We start from the raw sequence: 16,969 nt of genomic DNA, 5'->3' as shown, positions 1-16,969 counted from the left end.
CAGTTGGCTCCGTGCTGGCGGTAGGTAAGGCAGGGAGGGGGGGCCGTGGTCATGGGAACTTTGCCCAAGTGGACAGTCCCAGGCTCGGCTGGCTTCTCTCAGGTGTCTGCTGAGTGCCCCCCACAGCGGGCCAGGCTTGCGCTGGATGCCAGGGCGGGAGGCCATGTCTTCATGGGGCAAAGCGGCCCCGGTGCCGAAACTGAAGGGCGGAGATCGTGAGAGTGAACTCTGGGGAGTCACTCGGGGATTTCCTGATCCTGTGCCTCAGGTCCAGGGAGGGGACAGCAAGGAATATGGCCCTAAGGTAGCTGTGGCGCTGGGTCCATGTCCCAAGGGTCCTGTTGGTCCTTCTAGAGAGATCAGATTTCACCCCAAGGGTAGCAGCAGTCTCAGAAGATTTTAGTTAAGACAGCAACACAGTCAGATTCTGTATACTTTGTTTTTAACAACCACTGTGATTAACGTCTCTCCGTGTCTACATGGCTGTGGATGGCATTGTCAGCCTGAAGACCAGACATTGGCCTGAGGAACCAGGTGTTCATTGCTTGATGAAGTCTCCAAGCCGGCTCCCAGTGCACGCCTCCTGTGCTGTTGGGGTTTGAGGGGGGCTTATGGGCAGGTCATGTTTTCTGTCGAATGAGGCTGCATGGCTAGAACCTGGTGACTGAGGAATGGGACACAATTGCAGAGGTTGGAGGTTAATGAGGAGTGTCACTGCCCTCGGTGGCTGGGCTCCGTGGGGCCACCAGTGTTTCTGGCCCAGCCAGCTGGTTCCCAGTCCTGAGGGTCTCCATGGGCAGGTCCAGGTCAGCTGGGGCCACCTTACTGTCATCCACGAGGCCCCCTCTCCCTGGCTCCAGTGGAGACAGAAGCCCTTCTGAAGGAGACTGTGGCTTTTCCAGGAGGAGCCCCCAGTTTTCAGACCCCCAGGACCCTCATTCCAAGCATATGGCTCTTGTTTCATTTATTTTCAAGGTTAGCAGCAGTTCTAGAACTCTACTATGAGGTTATCAGGGGGCCCAAGAAAGATAACTTTAAGTCTGGTCTATTTGACTTTTTTATTTTTATTTTTATTTTTTATGTTTATTATTTTTGAGAGACAGCATGCTTGCGCATGAGTTGGGGAGGTAGAGAGAGAGGGAAACACAGAATCCGAAGCAGGCTACAGGCTCTGAGCTGTCGCCACAGAGCCTGATGCAGGGCTCAAACTCACAAGTTGTAAGATCATGACCTGAGCTGAAGTTGGGCACTTAACCCACTCAGCCACCCAGGCGCCCCTTTTTAAAAAAAATTTTTTTTAACATTTATTTATTTTTGAGAGACAAAGAGAGACAGCACGAGTGGGGAAGGGGCAGAGAGAGAAGGAGACAGAGAATCTGAAGCAGGCTCCAAGCTGCGCAGGGCTCAAACTCATGAACCATGAGATCATGACTTGAGCCGAAGTCAGATGCTTAACCAACTGAGCCAACCAATTTTTAAGAGTTGAATTTGTTAGCATCATAGCAGACACCTTGGGAGAGTAGCGTTTCTTTCCCTCTGTCCCTGCTATGCTGAAATGAGAGAGGATTTAGGGCTCGCAGCAACAGAGCCCCCCAAGAGGATCATTCATTTTACAGCAAATGTTCTGTAAATGTGGTTCTGTCCCACTTTCCTTGGGATATGTTGGCGGGTCTCCAGACACATGAGTTTCTATTATTTGTGGGGAGGCAGCCTGGTGTGCTGTGTGTTTCTTTTCCTAGTAAGGCCTATGGGGTGTGGTTCCCTGGAGCCTTGGTTTCTACACACTAGGAATTCCGTGGAAGGTCCCACGTCCTTACACTTTTCTAAAGGAAGGGGGTGCCCCACCATGCCCCTTAAAGCATAAGGCATCCTGAAACAGGTGCTGAGGGCAAGGTGACTCTAGATGGCCCTGTGCACCCCCTCACCCCATCCCCACCCCTTTCCTTTGGAGGTAACCTCGGTTTGCTTGTCTCATGGGGGTGCCAGGTGGACCTGAACGAGGAGGAAACCATTCTCATCATCCGTCGTCTCCACAAAGTGCTGCGGCCCTTCCTGCTCCGGCGGCTCAAGAAGGAAGTCGAGGCCCAGTTGCCTGAAAAGGTAACAGATAGTTTTGAGTGGACAAAGCCATGGTGCAGTGTCGTGCCAGGGGTTTTCCGGCGTAGGACCGGTCAGGTGGCGCTCAGGTGATCGTGGCCCTGGTCTCGCTTCGGCATTGTAGTGTCCATGGGGTGTGAGGACAGCCACTCACTCACTCGTGCTGGGTCTGCAGAGTGGAGGCGGGTGTGGATCAGAGCGGGGAGGCCGCCTGGCATCTGTGGATCAGACGCCTGGGCAGGTCCTGTCCCATCACATCCTGCGGTGCTTAGAGGCTGTGGGCTGCTCATGAACCCGCTCACACCGCAGGATGGCTCTGGCTTCTTGCTCAGGGTCCCAGTCCCCCAGCTGTCCCCCTAGACACCCTCTCCTCCCCCCGGTGGGACATGCATTACTTGCCCTTGGTTTTCTGGTGGACTGGAGAGAAGCTTTGGGAAAGTAGTCAAGTTGCCCCTTCTGGGTCAGCACGTCCTGTCTGTGTTTCTCTGTCCCGCTGTACCTACCACAGCCTGTCTCTCCTTGTTCCCCAGCTGTGGGGACTCCTCACCGTCATCCACTTATACCCTCATTTGAACACGTATCCTGGGGCCAGGTTGTCTCTGAGAGGTTCAGAGGCCAGTGATGGGCTCAGGCTGGGCATTAGGCTCAGAGATTCTGAGCTCTGACTGGTGACGTGTGTCCCCTGCAGGTGGAATATGTCATCAAGTGTGACATGTCTGCGCTCCAGCGTGTGCTCTACCGGCACATGCAGGCCAAAGGGGTGCTGCTCACCGATGGCTCCGAGAAGGACAAGAAGGTTAGCCACGGGCCCCTCCCCTTCCCCACCTGGAAGTCCAAGGCAGGTGGGTTGGGGTCAGGCCAGGTGTTTGGGGCTTGAGCACATTGTCGCCACCTGAGCCTTCTGTCTCCTTGGAGTTTACCATTGAGATCGAGACCTTGTCTGGTGGTGATCTGAAGGGCATCAGATAGCTGCGGTTTAAATCATACCTGGTGGGAAACAGGCATGCTCAGTAAAGCCCAATGGCCCATTTCCAGGGATTCCCCCGAGACCCTCCCAGTGTGTCACTATCTGATGTCCTCCGCTTATGAAATGCTGGCCTGCCGCAGATACATCTGTCAACAGGGTGGAGCCCCATGCTAGTTAGACTGTTCCAGAAAGCCTCCCCTTTCCAGTTGGGAAAGAACTGGCTTAACAGCCATGGCCACTGAGCCCCTTCACCTTGGCAGTAAAAGCATTTGGGGTGATGTGAAGTTTGAAGTGGATGGGGTCTGGGCGAGCTGCTACCTTCTGGGACCCCACCCGCCCCAGCTCCCCTCGTAAGGACAGAAATTCCCTCCTGGGTCCCTTGATTCTGCTCCTGATGCCTCCCCATTGGCCTACCTCCCCATTTCTTCCTTTCCATGTTTTCTTTGGGCCCTTTCTCACCTGAGCAGTTGCAGCAGATACCCAAGCCCTGCATCCTTCTCTCTGTAGCACGGGTCTTCCCAGGTCATCAGGGCCCATCTGGCTGGAGCCCCTTAGAGATTCCCCTCGAGGCCCCCAACCAAGAAAAATGTTTGTCATTCAGCCTCAGCTCTTTGCCAGTCTTCCTTCCCTTCCGTCCTCCCAGCCTCTCCAGTGTGCCAGGCAATCTCTTCCCCTGGCGCTGGCTCTGGGCCCTCTGCGCCTCCCCGGGAGCCAGCGCCCTGCTCCCAACTGCTCCGCCACACGCCATACCTCCCCTGAAGTGCCCCCTTCTAGAGTCCTTCTCCCACCCCCCCACCCCCGCCCCCCGTCCCCGCAATCTGCTCCAGGAACAAGACCCAACATGGGAGCTTCTCTTCTGCCTTCCCAGGGCAAAGGTGGCACCAAGACCCTGATGAACACCATCATGCAGCTCAGGAAGATCTGCAACCACCCGTACATGTTCCAGCACATCGAGGTGAGGCCCTTCTCCAGGGATGGCAGGCCTTCCGTCCTCCAAGCCGCATCTGTCTGGGCTGAGCCCCTCCTCACACAGAGTTAGGCTTAATGTTTATTTATTGTTGAAAGAGAGACTGAGAGTGCGTGAGTTGGGGAGGAGCAGAGAGAGGGAGACACAGAATCCAAAGCAGGCTCCAGGCTCTGAGTTGTTGCCACAGAGCCCGACTTGGGGCTCAAATCACAAACCGTGAGGTCATGACCTGACTGGAAGTCAGACACTGAACGACTGAGCCACCCAGGTGCCCCTCCCTGACAGCTTTTTAAAAGATACTTTATAATACTTTGAGTAGGTAATGCCTGTACTTGTCTTGCTGTTGATTTTCTGTGTGTAAGTGCTTATTGTGAACAATAAGTGCTTATTGTAACCCCAGATAGCTGCAGAAAGCATTCAGAGACTCATCTTTGTGGTTATTTTCCCAAATAATCCTGGTAGGGTCCCTCTGCCTCTGCTGGTTGGCATACTAGCTTTTGCCGCTCAGTGATGTGGGAGGGGCCATTCCTGTTTGGAACGTTGAGAGCAGCTTCCCTTTTCGTGAAGTCTCTGGGTCAGAACTTTTTGGGGCCACCATACCCTTTGAGAGTCTGGATTCTTCTGAATTGCACACGTATGTCTGTACTCACTGGCATAAGGTCTCAGGATCTTTGCAAACCCCCTGATGCCCCTGGGATTCCATTTCTCTGCTCCAAGAATGGTCTCAGGCGTACATTTTGGTGGTTAACGGTGCTGTCCTGTGACTTACTTTTCTTTGGGGGAGCCTGAGGAAGGGGATGTTGGTGGGATGCAAAAGCAGTGTACAGCGTCTGGGTGTGGCCTCAGAGCCACTGTGGGTGACCTCTGTGCACCAGTGTGAGGGCTCGGAGGTGTGGGGCCTCTTCCTGCCCTGCCCTGACCAATCTCTCATTCTGTTGCAGGAGTCCTTCTCCGAGCACTTGGGGTTTACCGGTGGCATCGTGCAAGGGTGAGAAGCTTCCCGGTGAAGGGGGTGGGCACACGGTCCACATGCAGGTCTTTTGCACTTCTTTGGTTGACTTTATCGCTCTTGTGACCTTTGTCCAATTTCAGAGGCACCGTGTTCGTGGCAGTAAATTTAGAAAATATAGAGAAGCCCAAAGAAGGGGCTAAAAAATCTCCATACCTTGAGAGTAGGTCACCATTAATCTTATGAGGCAGAGCTGGCTTCCCCGGGCCCACCGTGCCACATCCGGGCTCTGGGACCCTTGACAGCCTTCTTAACCACTCTGAGCCTACGCTCTGTCCGCTAAGAGAAATGGTATTTGATCCACCTTGTCATGGGAGTGTTTTCTCCAGCGTTGTTCATGAAGTCCAACCCAGGCTTCGTTAAGCCCAGGTGTGGCTGTGGGTTCTACGTCTAGATCTCAGCATTGCAAATAGCTTTGCTATGGAGCTAAAGCCACCACCATTTCTCTGGGCTAGTAAACTGCTGTGAAGAACAAAGGCATCAAAGTAAAAGATTAAAACGTTCTTTAGCTATGTGTCTTTTGTACCAAATTGCATAATTGGGGTGTCACGGAGTTGACTTCAGGTCCTGGCCCTGGCATATCCATAGCCATGTCTCGCTGTCCCCCTGGCCTCAGTCTGCACAGCTGTAGACCAGGGGTTGTTGGCTGGAGTGAATGAGAAAAGCAGCTTTGGCCCTGAACCCTGCACGGGGTGCGGTGTGGACACTCTCCAGTGTGAGCCTTTGCTCTTGGAGGTTCTCTCAAGGAATGGGGAGGAGGCCTAGCTTCCTGCTGTCCCAGCACGATTGCTGATCATGTCTCTTCTCATTCTTAAAAGTGTCTGAGTTGGACGACAGTCATGTGCTCACCCTTGATCAAGTCTGGCCTGAGCATACTTTAGTTGGGTTGAAATGACTTTGCGGAAACTCCACAAGGGTGAGTGGGTCTGCCTAGGAAGCCACTTCTGTGCCCATGATCATGATGACCAGCCTGCCTAGGCGCTCAGGTCAGCCTGAAGATGGGAGCCGTCTCCTGTGCCTGTCTGCAAAGCACCGCTGTTAACATTATGTGCGTTCTTTCCCCGCTCCCTCCGCTCCCCAGGCTGGACCTGTACCGCGCCTCGGGGAAGTTTGAGCTTCTTGATAGGATTCTTCCCAAACTCCGTGCCACCAACCACAAAGTGCTGCTGTTCTGTCAGATGACCTCCCTCATGACGATCATGGAAGATTATTTTGCATATCGCGGCTTTAAATACCTCAGGCTCGACGGTAAGTGTGACCAAGAGAGACGCTTTTTGAGGGGACTCATTATCTGCAGCTGCCAAAGCTTCTGGCTGGTACCCCGTCCCTTATAAGGCAGAGCAGGGCCTGGAGCTTGGGTCTAGCATCAAGAGTGAGCCTACCACTTTCAGTGGTGCAGGCCTGTGGGACTGGTTGGCCGAGGAGGTTGGCCAGCCTGGGTCTGACACCCCGTTCTCCCGAACATGAGGCTCCTGCTCTGCGCACTACACATCTGGGTCCGGTGTTCACAGGGTTTTATGCAACAGCCGTGTTTTGGTTAGAAGCAGCAGAAATCCATATCCCGTGGGCATGAGGAAGAAGTATTCAGGGGTTATGCTTGCTTCGGTACGGCTGGACCCACGTGTCTAGAAGATACTGATGAGCTTTTCTCAGGCTCTTGGCTCCACTGATCTCCATCTTGGCTTCCTGCTCAGGCATCCTGTCCAGGCTCCCCTGATGCTCTTTCAGCAAAGTCCTCGATGGTCCCCAACAAAGGGTGCAGCCCATCTTTTCCCTCAGAGGTCCAAGGGCTGGCTCTCATTAGGTTGTTGTGAGCCACATGCCCCTCTCTCCAGTGCCACGTGGTTGTAGAGCTGTCACTGGTCAGGCCTGGAGCCCACGCCGGAACTACGTGCACTGAGAGTAGCAGGCAAGGGAGAGCGGGAAGCTGGGGATGCAGGATGACAGCAAGTTCTTCTGGGAACAGTGCTTGTCTGAGACCCTTGTGCTCTCATGGCCTTTATCCCAGCCCACGGGAGCTCCTGAGGGGGGGTGGGTGCTCAGTGAGATGGTGACAGCATGCTGGACGTGTGGTCTGACGCTTGTCAGGTGGCCAGGAAGGCCCTGGTCTTTGCGACTGCAGGAGCACTCAGACTCCTGAGAAAAGTGAGCTTGGGGAGCCACTGGGTGGAACACAGGGAGGTTGCTTCTTTCCCACAGCTTCTCGGAGCTTTTATTGAAGCTCATTGCCAGGTGCATCTGCCTGACAGGATGCCCCAAACTTCTGGGCCTTCATTTTGTCTATTGCCGTGCAGCTGGTGGAACTGTGGTTTCACAGACCACAGACCTGTGGTCGCTGGCTGGTCGCCCGTCGGTCTCTGTCCTCCCCGCCCCCACGCACGGCCTGCCTTTCACACCTGTCATGCCTTCCTTCAGTCTGGTCTTGGGAGTTCCGTCCAGGGCCACCTTTACAAACACAAATGACAGCATGTCTCCCTGTGCCCCTGACAACAGAACAGCCCGGCCTCTCCAGCCGCCTCACCCGTCCTTCACGGGCCAGGCCTTTGTGAACCCTGGTCCCTGTCTGTGTCGCTAAGTCAACCCTCAGAGGAGGGGCTGTAGGTAGAGAGCATATTCCCACCCGTCACGGCATCTGTTCATTTGCTCCGTTTCTTTCCTTCCCCGTGGTGAGGAGGGGACTTTTGTCTGTCGGCCACAACTGCACAGTACCCACGTGGTCACGGGCAGAAGCTCTGGCAAAGAACAGATAAGAGGTGGGGGCTCAGCAGCACGTTGTGAGATGGAGTCTTCCACCGTCAGCGGTGAGAGTGAAGGTGCCGGGCGGGCCCTTCTGCCGTGGGGCCTGCCCCGTCCCTGCTCCAGGCCTTGCCTGTTCCCCCGGAAAAGGGCAGCTGGGGGCACGTCTGGCGCCCAGGCTCCTGTGGGCATCGGGCCTCCATGCTATGTGTCGTGATGTGTAGGTAAGCAGCTAGAAGCACTGAATATTCATTTCATCACCAAAAATGACTCCTGATTTTGCCACGGGCACCTTGGCTCTGAGCTGGCAGCAGGCCAGCAATTTCGGTGCCCCTGTGCTCTTCATGGTGCTGAGGATTGTGTCTTGGCTGGTCACACCTGAGTCCCTATGGCTCCGTGAAGAGGGAAAGCCATTCCCGCCTGGAGGGAAGAAGCCCTGTTATGAGGCACCTGTGTGCTTGCCTATAACAGGTTCTCCTTGTGAACAGAGAAGCCCCTTGTAGGGAGATGGAGGCGGGCGCCAGCCCTCTGGTCAGTCACCTGTTCCAGGCTCTGTGCTTCGGCACCCACCTGGTTCAGCGCTCATACTGGGCTCATTTTACTCCCAGGTGACACAGCAGCCCATTGGTGCTCACTTTCATCTCCCCAGGTGGGAGGAGTGGCATTCGCTAGTGTCCCCGTAAACCCGAACCTCTCGCTAATCGCACTGATGCATATGTGTTGAGCAATTACGGCGCTGGCCCAGGAGGCCTCTGGGGGACGTGCGCAGGCACTATCCCTGCGCTCCAAAGCAGGTGTCTCCCCTGTCTCCTCTCCATCACCCCCCTTCCCCGCGTGGTCGCCCCTGCTGACCCCATTCTCCCCGTGCCCTGCAGGAACGACGAAAGCGGAGGACCGGGGCATGCTGCTGAAAACCTTCAACGAGCCGGGCTCCGAGTACTTCATCTTCCTGCTCAGCACGCGGGCCGGGGGGCTCGGGCTGAACCTCCAGTCAGCTGACACTGTGATCATTTTCGACAGTGACTGGAACCCTCACCAGGTACGAGTGGGCTAGCGCCCCGGCAGGGAGGGGACTCGAGGCTGCACAGAGACCCTGCTTGCCGCGAGTGGCTGCGGCCCCCACAGCTCCTGAGGCTTTTTTACAGAAACTCAGAGGGTATTTTTCTCTGTTTCTCAAAACATAGAAATTTCTTTGATTTTGGAAAAAACGTACTCCGTTGCAGTTAAAAAAAAAATCCTGAATTTTTGGAAATACGTAAAGAAAGCAGAAAATAAACCCAATCTTAACAGCTGTCGGTAATTGCTGCTTTTTTAGTGATGCAAGCCTTCCAGGCTGCGTTCTGTGTGAACTCTCACAGTTGTGCTCTTAAAAACATTTGGGGCCTATGTCTATGCTGCTGCTCTTCTTTCTTTTTTTTTTTTTTTTTTTAATTTTTTTAACATTTATTTATTTTTGAGAGACAGAACATGAATGGGGGAGGAGCAGAGAGAGAGAGAGAGACACACACACACACACAGAATCCAAAACAGGCTCCAGGCTCCAGGCTCCAGGCTCCAGGCTCCAGGCTCCGAGCTGTCAGCACAGAGCCTGACGCGGGGCTCAAACCCGCAAACTGTGAGATCACAACCTGAGCTGAAGCTGGATGCTTAACTGACTGAGCCGCCCAGACGCCCCTCTTCTTTCTTATCCATATGCCCTCTACAGGGCGCTACGACACCAGCTACAGAGAAACGGGGTGTTACAGATAACAGCAGTTTTTAACTTTTCCCAATGTTTCATTATAAAAGTGATCATTTTTTAATGCAGATATCAATAACGCGAAATAACCGTCCTTTTTTCCCCGTCCCACCAGTCTCAGCATATGCCAACATGTACCCGTATGCACACAGGCACGTTCGGGTTTTGACACAAAACACAGCACGTTCTAGCATGTGCTTTAGCAGCTGGTGTATTCTCCTCTCGGTGCGAGCACACTGGGAGGCCACACAGCCGTGTGCTCAGCTGCCAGGTGTCCGGCCATATGGTGGCCCTGAGACTTTACTCAGACCGCACTTGGCAGGTGTCTGGGTTTTGTTTCTCAGCGTGACCACTTAGGGAGCCCTGTTGTCCCTCTCTTGGGGTATTTGTATGAGGATTCACTGGCCAGTCCACCCTCAGTGGTGGGATTGCTTGGCCCGTGGCCATGATCTCTTTATCTTCTATTCACTTGTGCCACAGTGGCCTCCAGAAGGCTGCCCTAGGTTTCTCCCCCCCCCCCCCCCCCCCAGGGTATGAGCATGTCCTTCCCCACAGCCTAGGGGCACTAGTCAGCAGTGTGGGAATTCTAGCCCATCTGATGGGCCGATGCTCTGGTTGGTTACTAGCCACCCTTTCTACCATCAGCCTGGGGCGTACTTCTCACCAAGACCTCAGCGACCAGCCAATTTCCTGAGAAGTGGTTGGGGGGTGTGCTGCCCCCATCAGCAGGCAGATAGTGGGCAGAGGTCCCCCTGGAGCCCTGTCCTCTGCCACACTAGGGGCATCAGAAGCCACTAAACTTCCTACAGGGCCTAGGGCACATGATCCAGTGCTTACCCTGCCGGGAAGCATACTGGGAAGCATACTGGCCGAGCCAGGGGCATTCCTGTCTGCCCCACCCCCCACCCCCGGGCCAGGCGTGGCCTCCATCAACCCCATGGGGTATGATTCTTGACCGTAGGCCCACATCCCTCTGGCCCAGATGCAGGACTTCACGGGAACCCTCCTGATTTGGGGCTGGGGGTGATGATAGAGAAGTGTTGGCAGCCACGGCTACCACCTGATCAGAGCTTCACTGTGCGTCACGCTCTGGGCTGAGCGCCCAGTGCCATTTAGCTCCTCTCCCCACACGACAGCCAGGAGAAGGGCCCATGTCAACAGAGTGAGTCCTGAGGCTCATAGAGGTGGGGTCTCGGCCTGAGCTGCACATAAGGGAAGTAGCAGGGCCCGCAGCCAAACCAGGCACTGCCAAGATGCTGTCCTGCTTCGGTCATGTCCTGTGCGTGGTGTCCTTAATGCATACGGCCACACCATGCACGGGGCCCTCCCAGGGTAGGTGAGGGGTCCTTTGTCAGCTGTGACATGAGCTGCTTGGGAACATGACCATCCAGGACTTGTCCTCCAATTGGCACCTTCCGCCTGAAGACCCGTAGAGTCCCAGTAAGGTGGGTAGGGGCGATCCCAGGGTGACGTCATCCCGGCCCAGTCTTCAGGTTGCGTTCCTGGGCTCCCAGCTCAAGAAGCTGCTGGTTGGGGCAGGCAGGCAGGAGGAGGCAGGCACACGAGAACCGGAAAGTCTTTCCTGGTGGCGCCACGAGGTTGACTTCCTCTTAAAACGGCATAGAGCTGGATGGGGACTGACCCGCGTCTCTTCCTCTAGGACCTGCAAGCCCAGGACCGCGCCCACCGCATCGGGCAGCAGAACGAGGTGCGAGTGCTCCGTCTCTGCACGGTCAACAGCGTGGAGGAGAAGATTCTGGCCGCAGCCAAATACAAGCTCAATGTCGACCAGAAGGTGATCCAGGCCGGCATGTTTGACCAGAAGTCCTCCAGCCATGAAAGGCGCGCCTTCCTGCAGGCCATCCTGGAGCACGAGGAGCAGGACGAGGTGAGGGCAGCGCCGGCCCCGACCCCCTCCCCGGCGTGAGTGGTGGACGCATGAGCGGCTTTCATTTTTGTTTTTTTACCTTTTTTGCACTTTTTTTTTTTTTTTTTTTTTTTTGCATCCCTTTGGAGTAAAGGGAGTGTGGGCTGAAAGGAAAGAGGATGAGTACTTGCTTTTTCTTTGAAGTGGTTTTTTTTTCTAAACTACTGGTGAAAGGCGCCGGATTGACAGCCCTGGAGCCTGAAGTCCTCTATTTATCCACAGAGCAGACACTGCAGCACGGGCAGCGGCAGTGCCAGCTTCGCCCACACTGCCCCTCCGCCAGCGGGCGTCAACCCCGACCTGGAGGAGCCACCTCTAAAGGTGAGAGGGGTAGTTCAGTCTCCACGCCCATCCGGTCCTCGGCTTCCCGGCTGAGACGGCCAGCAAGGGCCCTGACCCCACGGAGCGTGCGTGTGCGTGTGCGTGTGTGCCTCTCGCTGCCGCGTGGGTCCCCATCCACCGCAGCCGGACCGGGACCGCCAGCTCGTTGCCCGTGGCCTGCCGCCGCCCAGCCCGGCCTCTCCGCACCCGAACTAAATGTGTGCCACCTTCTAGGAAGAAGACGAGGTGCCCGACGACGAGACGGTGAACCAGATGATTGCCCGGCACGAGGAAGAGTTTGACCTGTTCATGGTAAGCGCCGCGCGGAGGCAGAGGCACTGTTCCCGCCTCACGGGCTCACAGGGTGCCCTGCGGCTTCACGCGCCCCACCCTGTCAACACGAGATCGAGCAAAACGTCTCGGTGACGGTGGTGTCCCCTGCGGGTAACGGAGCCAGGGGTGTTTCACGAGGTGGCCGCACACTGCCTCCTAAGCGACCCATTTTTCTTCTGTGGCTTCCAAGGAGTGTTGCAGCAGTGGTGGTGCGTGCGTGCGCACACACACGCGCGCACACACGCGCACACACATACACAGGGTCCCCTTTGGATTCTCAGTACTGCAGAATGCGTGTCCTCCTGAGTCCTTTGCCCTTGAGGCTCCCTTTCAGAGGGAGTTGACACTGTCCCAGGCCAGTGGTCAGTCACAGATGCTCCTGAGCCCTGGGTAGAGAGCACTGGTCAGCATGGAATCAGAGTGTGGGCCCTCAGCCTCTCTTCTGCCGTCTGTTCTGGAATTTTCTGCCTCAAGCCGGAGCTCCTAGCAAGGGTCTACTATCAGCACCGGGCCGGCCTGGCCGTTGCAAACTCCAGAGCCTCTGTTGAGCTGCCTTGTAGCATCTGTGTCAGGCAGAGAGGCCTCCCCTTGCCACGTGCCCTTTGTATGCGCGCAGCTCTCCTCATGCTCACGCCTCTCTCCCTCTGCCCCCTTGCCCCGCGTCCCCCAGCGCATGGACCTGGACCGCAGGCGCGAGGAGGCCCGAAACCCCAAGCGGAAGCCGCGCCTGATGGAGGAGGATGAGCTCCCCTCATGGATCATCAAGGACGATGCCGAGGTAGAGCGTCTGACCTGCGAGGAGGAAGAGGAGAAAATGTTTGGCCGAGGCTCCCGCCACCGCAAGGAGGTGGACTACAGCGACTCGCTGACCGAGAAGCAGTGGCTCAAGGTACATGCTGGAGAGGGCCAGTTGGCGACGGGGTCGGGGGAGCAGAGGCTAGCTGCTGTACCGTGGGCCTCATCCAGAACCCGAGTGGGCTCCCTTCCGGCCCCTCTTGGTGTTCATTAGTGACAGTGATGGCTCTGGTGTGGGGTCAGCTCGTTCGGTTCTTCCAGACCCGCACAGGAGAGAGCACCCACGTGGCCCCGAGGCAGCTCGGGACTCACCACTAGGCGTAACTGGCCTCGGCTCTGCGTGGTCTTCCGGGGTCACTCCCCCGTGAGTGGGAAAGGCAGCGACGAGTTAGTGATCGAAATGCCCTGCCACACGGTAGGGAGTGCCAGCCGGGATCAGACAACCTCACTTTGGGCACTTTGCCTCCCAGAGCTGGACTCCTCACCCGGCTGTGGTGGGGGGAGGAAGCAGGTCCCTACCCAGGCTCAGCATCGCAGCGGCTCACAAGTGACACGGTCATGGTTTTCAGCAGACGCGCCTGGGTCCCTGGCAGCAGCAGGTGTAGGCGGCTGAGTCGGGGCCTCAGGGGTCTGGTCAGCCCACCGTGCCAGCACAGGTGGCAATGGAGTTGTGGTGACAGGTCAGGCCTTTCCCCAGGCTCGGGGCTCTGAGTGCAGAAGTGATGGCTGGGAATCTGGCCATGGAGTTTGACAAAAATGTCCACTTCCCAGGAAAGCAGGTGGGGGCGTTCAGGTTGCCTTGTTTATTGGCACACCCCGGGATAAATGATACTGCCTTCCCAAGTCTCCAGTTGCACTCCCTGGGGTTCCTCCCGATTAACTATGGGCCCCAGTGGTTCCTCAGTACATGAGGTCCAGCAGCCCTGGCCCCATCCAAGAAGCTCAGAACCACCCAGACTAGTGAGCTTGCCCGCTGAGCTGTGCTCAAGAGGGGACCACTGAAACATGCTGGGGAACCAGGCGACCCTCGGGTGGGGCAGATGGCTTGTCCTGCTCCTCACCCCTCAGCCCTGAGCTCCAGGGACAAGAAGAGAACCCCAGTTGATGGAGCATAGGCCCAAACACAGACCTGTACGACTCCCATGGTCGTACACTCCCACAGTTGAGACACGGGTGCCCTTTAAAAAACAGTTGCCCGTGGGCTAGTATCATTTTTTTTTAACATTTATATATTCTTGAGAGACAGAGACAGGGTGTGAGTGGGGGAGGGGCAGAAAGAGGGCGACCCAGAATCCGAAGCAGGCTCCAGGCTTTGAGCTGCCAGCACAGAGCCCGACGTGGGGCTCAAACTACAAACTGTGAGATCATGACCTGAGCCAAAATCAGCTGCTTAACCGACTGAGCCACCCAGGCGCCCCTATCGATTCACTTCTTTTTTTTTTTAGTGTTTTTTTTTTTTCAACGTTTTTATTTATTTTTGGGATAGAGAGAGACAGAGCATGAACGGGGGAGGGGCAGAGAGAGAGGGAGACACAGAATCAGAAACAGGCTTCAGGCCCTGAGCCATCAGCCCAGAGCCCGACGGGGCTCGAACTCACGGACCGCGAGATCGTGACCTGGCTGAAGTCGGACGCTTAACTGACTGCGCCACCCAGGCGCCCCTTTTAGTGTTTATTTTTGAAAAAAAATTTTTTTTTTCAACGTTTATTTATTTTTGGGACAGAGAGAGACAGAGCATGAACGGGGGAGGGGCAGAGAGAGAGGGAGACACAGAATCGGAAACAGGCTCCAGGCTCCGAGCCATCAGCCCAGAGCCCGACGCGGGGCTCGAAATCACGGACCGCGAGATCGTGACCTGGCTGAAGTCGGACGCTTAACCGACTGCGCCACCCAGGCGCCCCTTTAGTGTTTATTTTTGAAAGAGAGAGACAGACAGAGACAGAGCATGAGTGGGGGAGGGGCAGAGACAGAGAGGAAGACACAGAATCCGAAGCAGGCTCCAGGCTCTGAGCTGTTAACACAGAGCCTGACATAGGGCTCGAACTCATGGACTGTGAGATCACGACCTGAGCCGAAGTCAGACACTTAACCGACTGAGCCACCCAGGTGCCCCTTTTTTTGTTTTTTTAAAAATAGAATTCATATACCACTAAGCTCACTTAAGTTGTACAGTTCAGCAGTTTTAGTATATTCCGAGTTGTGCAGTGGTCACCACAGGTCAGCTTAAGAACATTCTTGTCACCTCAGAAAGAAGCCCCATCCTCTTCAGCTACCCTTCTGTCCCTTTATTCCCACTAGCTCTTGCTCTGGACGTTTCGTATAAATGGAGCAATGTGCTATCCTTTGGCATCTGGCTTCTTCCAGCAGGCAGACTCTTTCCAAGGTTTATCCATGCGGTAGCAAGTATCATTCCTTTCCAAGGCCGAGCAGCATTCTGTTGGACAGATAGGCCACACGGTGGTGATGTCTCTGTTCGTGCAGACACTTGGCCTATTTCCACCCCTTGGCTATCGTGAACAACGCTGCTGTGAATGTTGGTGGACAAGACTTTGTGAGGAAACACGTTGTGATTTCTCTCACATAGATATCTAGAAATAGAATCGCTGAGTCAGATGGTCTTTTGAGGAGCTGTCAGACTGTTTTCCAAAGCGGCTGCGCCGTTTTGCTTTCCCACCGGCAGCATGTGACAGATCCAGTTTCTCCATAACCCTACCTATATTTGTCACCTGCCCTTTGATTACAGTCATTCTGGTGGTTATGAAGTGGTAACTTCATTGTGGTCTTTATTTGCATTTTCTTGGTGCCCAGTGGGGTAGGACATCTCCTGATGTGCTTGTGGGCCATTTGCGGATCTTCTTCAAAAGTCATTTCATCAGATGTATGGTTTGCAGGTATTTTTTCCTATTCTGCGGTTTATTGTTTCACTTTCTCGATGGCGTCCTTTGAAGCACAAACGTTTTTAATTCTGACGACGTCCAGCGTATCTATTTTTCTCCTGCTTGTGCTGCGGTATGGTGTCTGAGAGTCCGCTGAGAAATGCAGGAGCACAAAGATTCACCCCCGTGTTTTATTTCAAGGGGTTTTAGAATTTCAGCTTTTACACGTGGGCCCATGGCCCTTTCCGAGCAGTTCTTGTTTAGGGTGTGAGTTAGGGATCCGACTCCATTCTTTTACAAATGGACAGCCAATTGTTCTAGCCCCATTTGTTGAGAAGGTGATGCTTTCCCTACAAAGCGTGTGCCTTTTTGTATGTCATACCCGTTAAGAATTTGCATTAATAAAACAAAAAACAAAACACATTTGCCCAAAACAAGTACTCTCTTTTCTTAGTGCTGGCCCTTTAACTGGCCTCGCTTTTCTGGCAGCCGCTCTGGTGCCACATGTACCAAAACTCTTCAGAATGTTGCTGGCACGTGCCCTTCTGACCTGCGTGTCCGAGCCTCAGGACCAGAGACCCTAGTCTTGCGTCCCTAGGGTGGCTGCGACAGTGACCACAAACTGGGTCACTTAAAACTACAGCAGTGTATTCTCTGACGGTTCTGGAGGCTTAGAGACTGAAGTCAAGGTGTCAGTAAGACCCTTTTTCCGCTGAAGGTTCTAGGGGAGGCCCCTTCCTTGCCACCTCCAGCTTGCTGTGGCTCCTTGGCCTGTGGCCCCATCATTCCAGTCCACCGCCATCTTCCGTGGCCTTTCCCCCGTGTGTCTTTGTGTCCTTTCCTGTCTCTCTCGGGGACATTCTCATTGGAGCTGTGGGCCCACCCTGACACAGGATGATTTCATTCTGCTCTTTAAGTAATTACATCTTTAAACGTCCTATTTCAACATAAGATCACGTTCTGAAGTTGGACACGGACACGAACTTCGGGGAACACTGTTCCACCCTCCGCACCCACCCTGGGCTCCCAGGACATGCCCTACCCCGTGCCAACCTTGCAGTGGCTCCTGCCTGCCACATGCTCTTCCAGCCGTTCCTTTGGCCTGGATGCCTTACCCACCTCCTCCCTTCAGATCTCAGCCTGGTGCTACCTCCTCTGAGGCGCACCCTTGGCCCCCGACCTGGGCACGTCTGCCCCACCATC

At 55.1% G+C, this 16,969-nt stretch overlaps 1 protein-coding gene and 1 long non-coding RNA gene across 6 annotated transcripts in view; both read left to right on the top strand.

Moving 5' to 3' along the window:
• SMARCA4 (SWI/SNF related BAF chromatin remodeling complex subunit ATPase 4) overlaps positions 1 to 16,969 on the top strand; it is a 92,151-nt gene that overhangs the window by 55,464 nt on the left and 19,718 nt on the right. For 3 of the 5 annotated variants that reach the window (XM_086699064.1, XM_086699065.1, XM_086699063.1), the window contains exons 20-29: positions 1,987 to 2,100; positions 2,786 to 2,893; positions 3,933 to 4,019; positions 4,973 to 5,019; positions 6,122 to 6,288; positions 8,652 to 8,815; positions 11,175 to 11,402; positions 11,664 to 11,762; positions 11,997 to 12,074; positions 12,766 to 12,984. In XM_086699064.1, the coding sequence (XP_086555190.1) occupies positions 1,987 to 2,100; positions 2,786 to 2,893; positions 3,933 to 4,019; positions 4,973 to 5,019; positions 6,122 to 6,288; positions 8,652 to 8,815; positions 11,175 to 11,402; positions 11,664 to 11,762; positions 11,997 to 12,074; positions 12,766 to 12,984 (1,311 nt within the window). The remainder of the gene's footprint in view (positions 1 to 1,986; positions 2,101 to 2,785; positions 2,894 to 3,932; positions 4,020 to 4,972; positions 5,020 to 6,121; positions 6,289 to 8,651; positions 8,816 to 11,174; positions 11,403 to 11,663; positions 11,763 to 11,996; positions 12,075 to 12,765; positions 12,985 to 16,969) is intronic. The other 2 variants (XM_086699067.1, XM_086699066.1) reach the window with 1 other exon arrangement.
• LOC147583773 (uncharacterized) lies at positions 12,991 to 16,189 on the top strand. The gene is made up of 2 exons (XR_015248532.1): positions 12,991 to 14,353; positions 14,819 to 16,189. It is a non-coding gene; the product is annotated as an uncharacterized LOC147583773 (long non-coding RNA).

Source organism: Puma concolor, chromosome A2 (assembly GCF_028749965.1).
Source record: "Puma concolor isolate L17-30 chromosome A2, mPumCon1.1.hap2, whole genome shotgun sequence".
NCBI lineage: Eukaryota > Metazoa > Chordata > Mammalia > Carnivora > Felidae > Puma > Puma concolor.
Note: the sequence above shows the minus strand (reverse complement) of the source record. Positions and strands in the feature narration are given on the sequence as shown.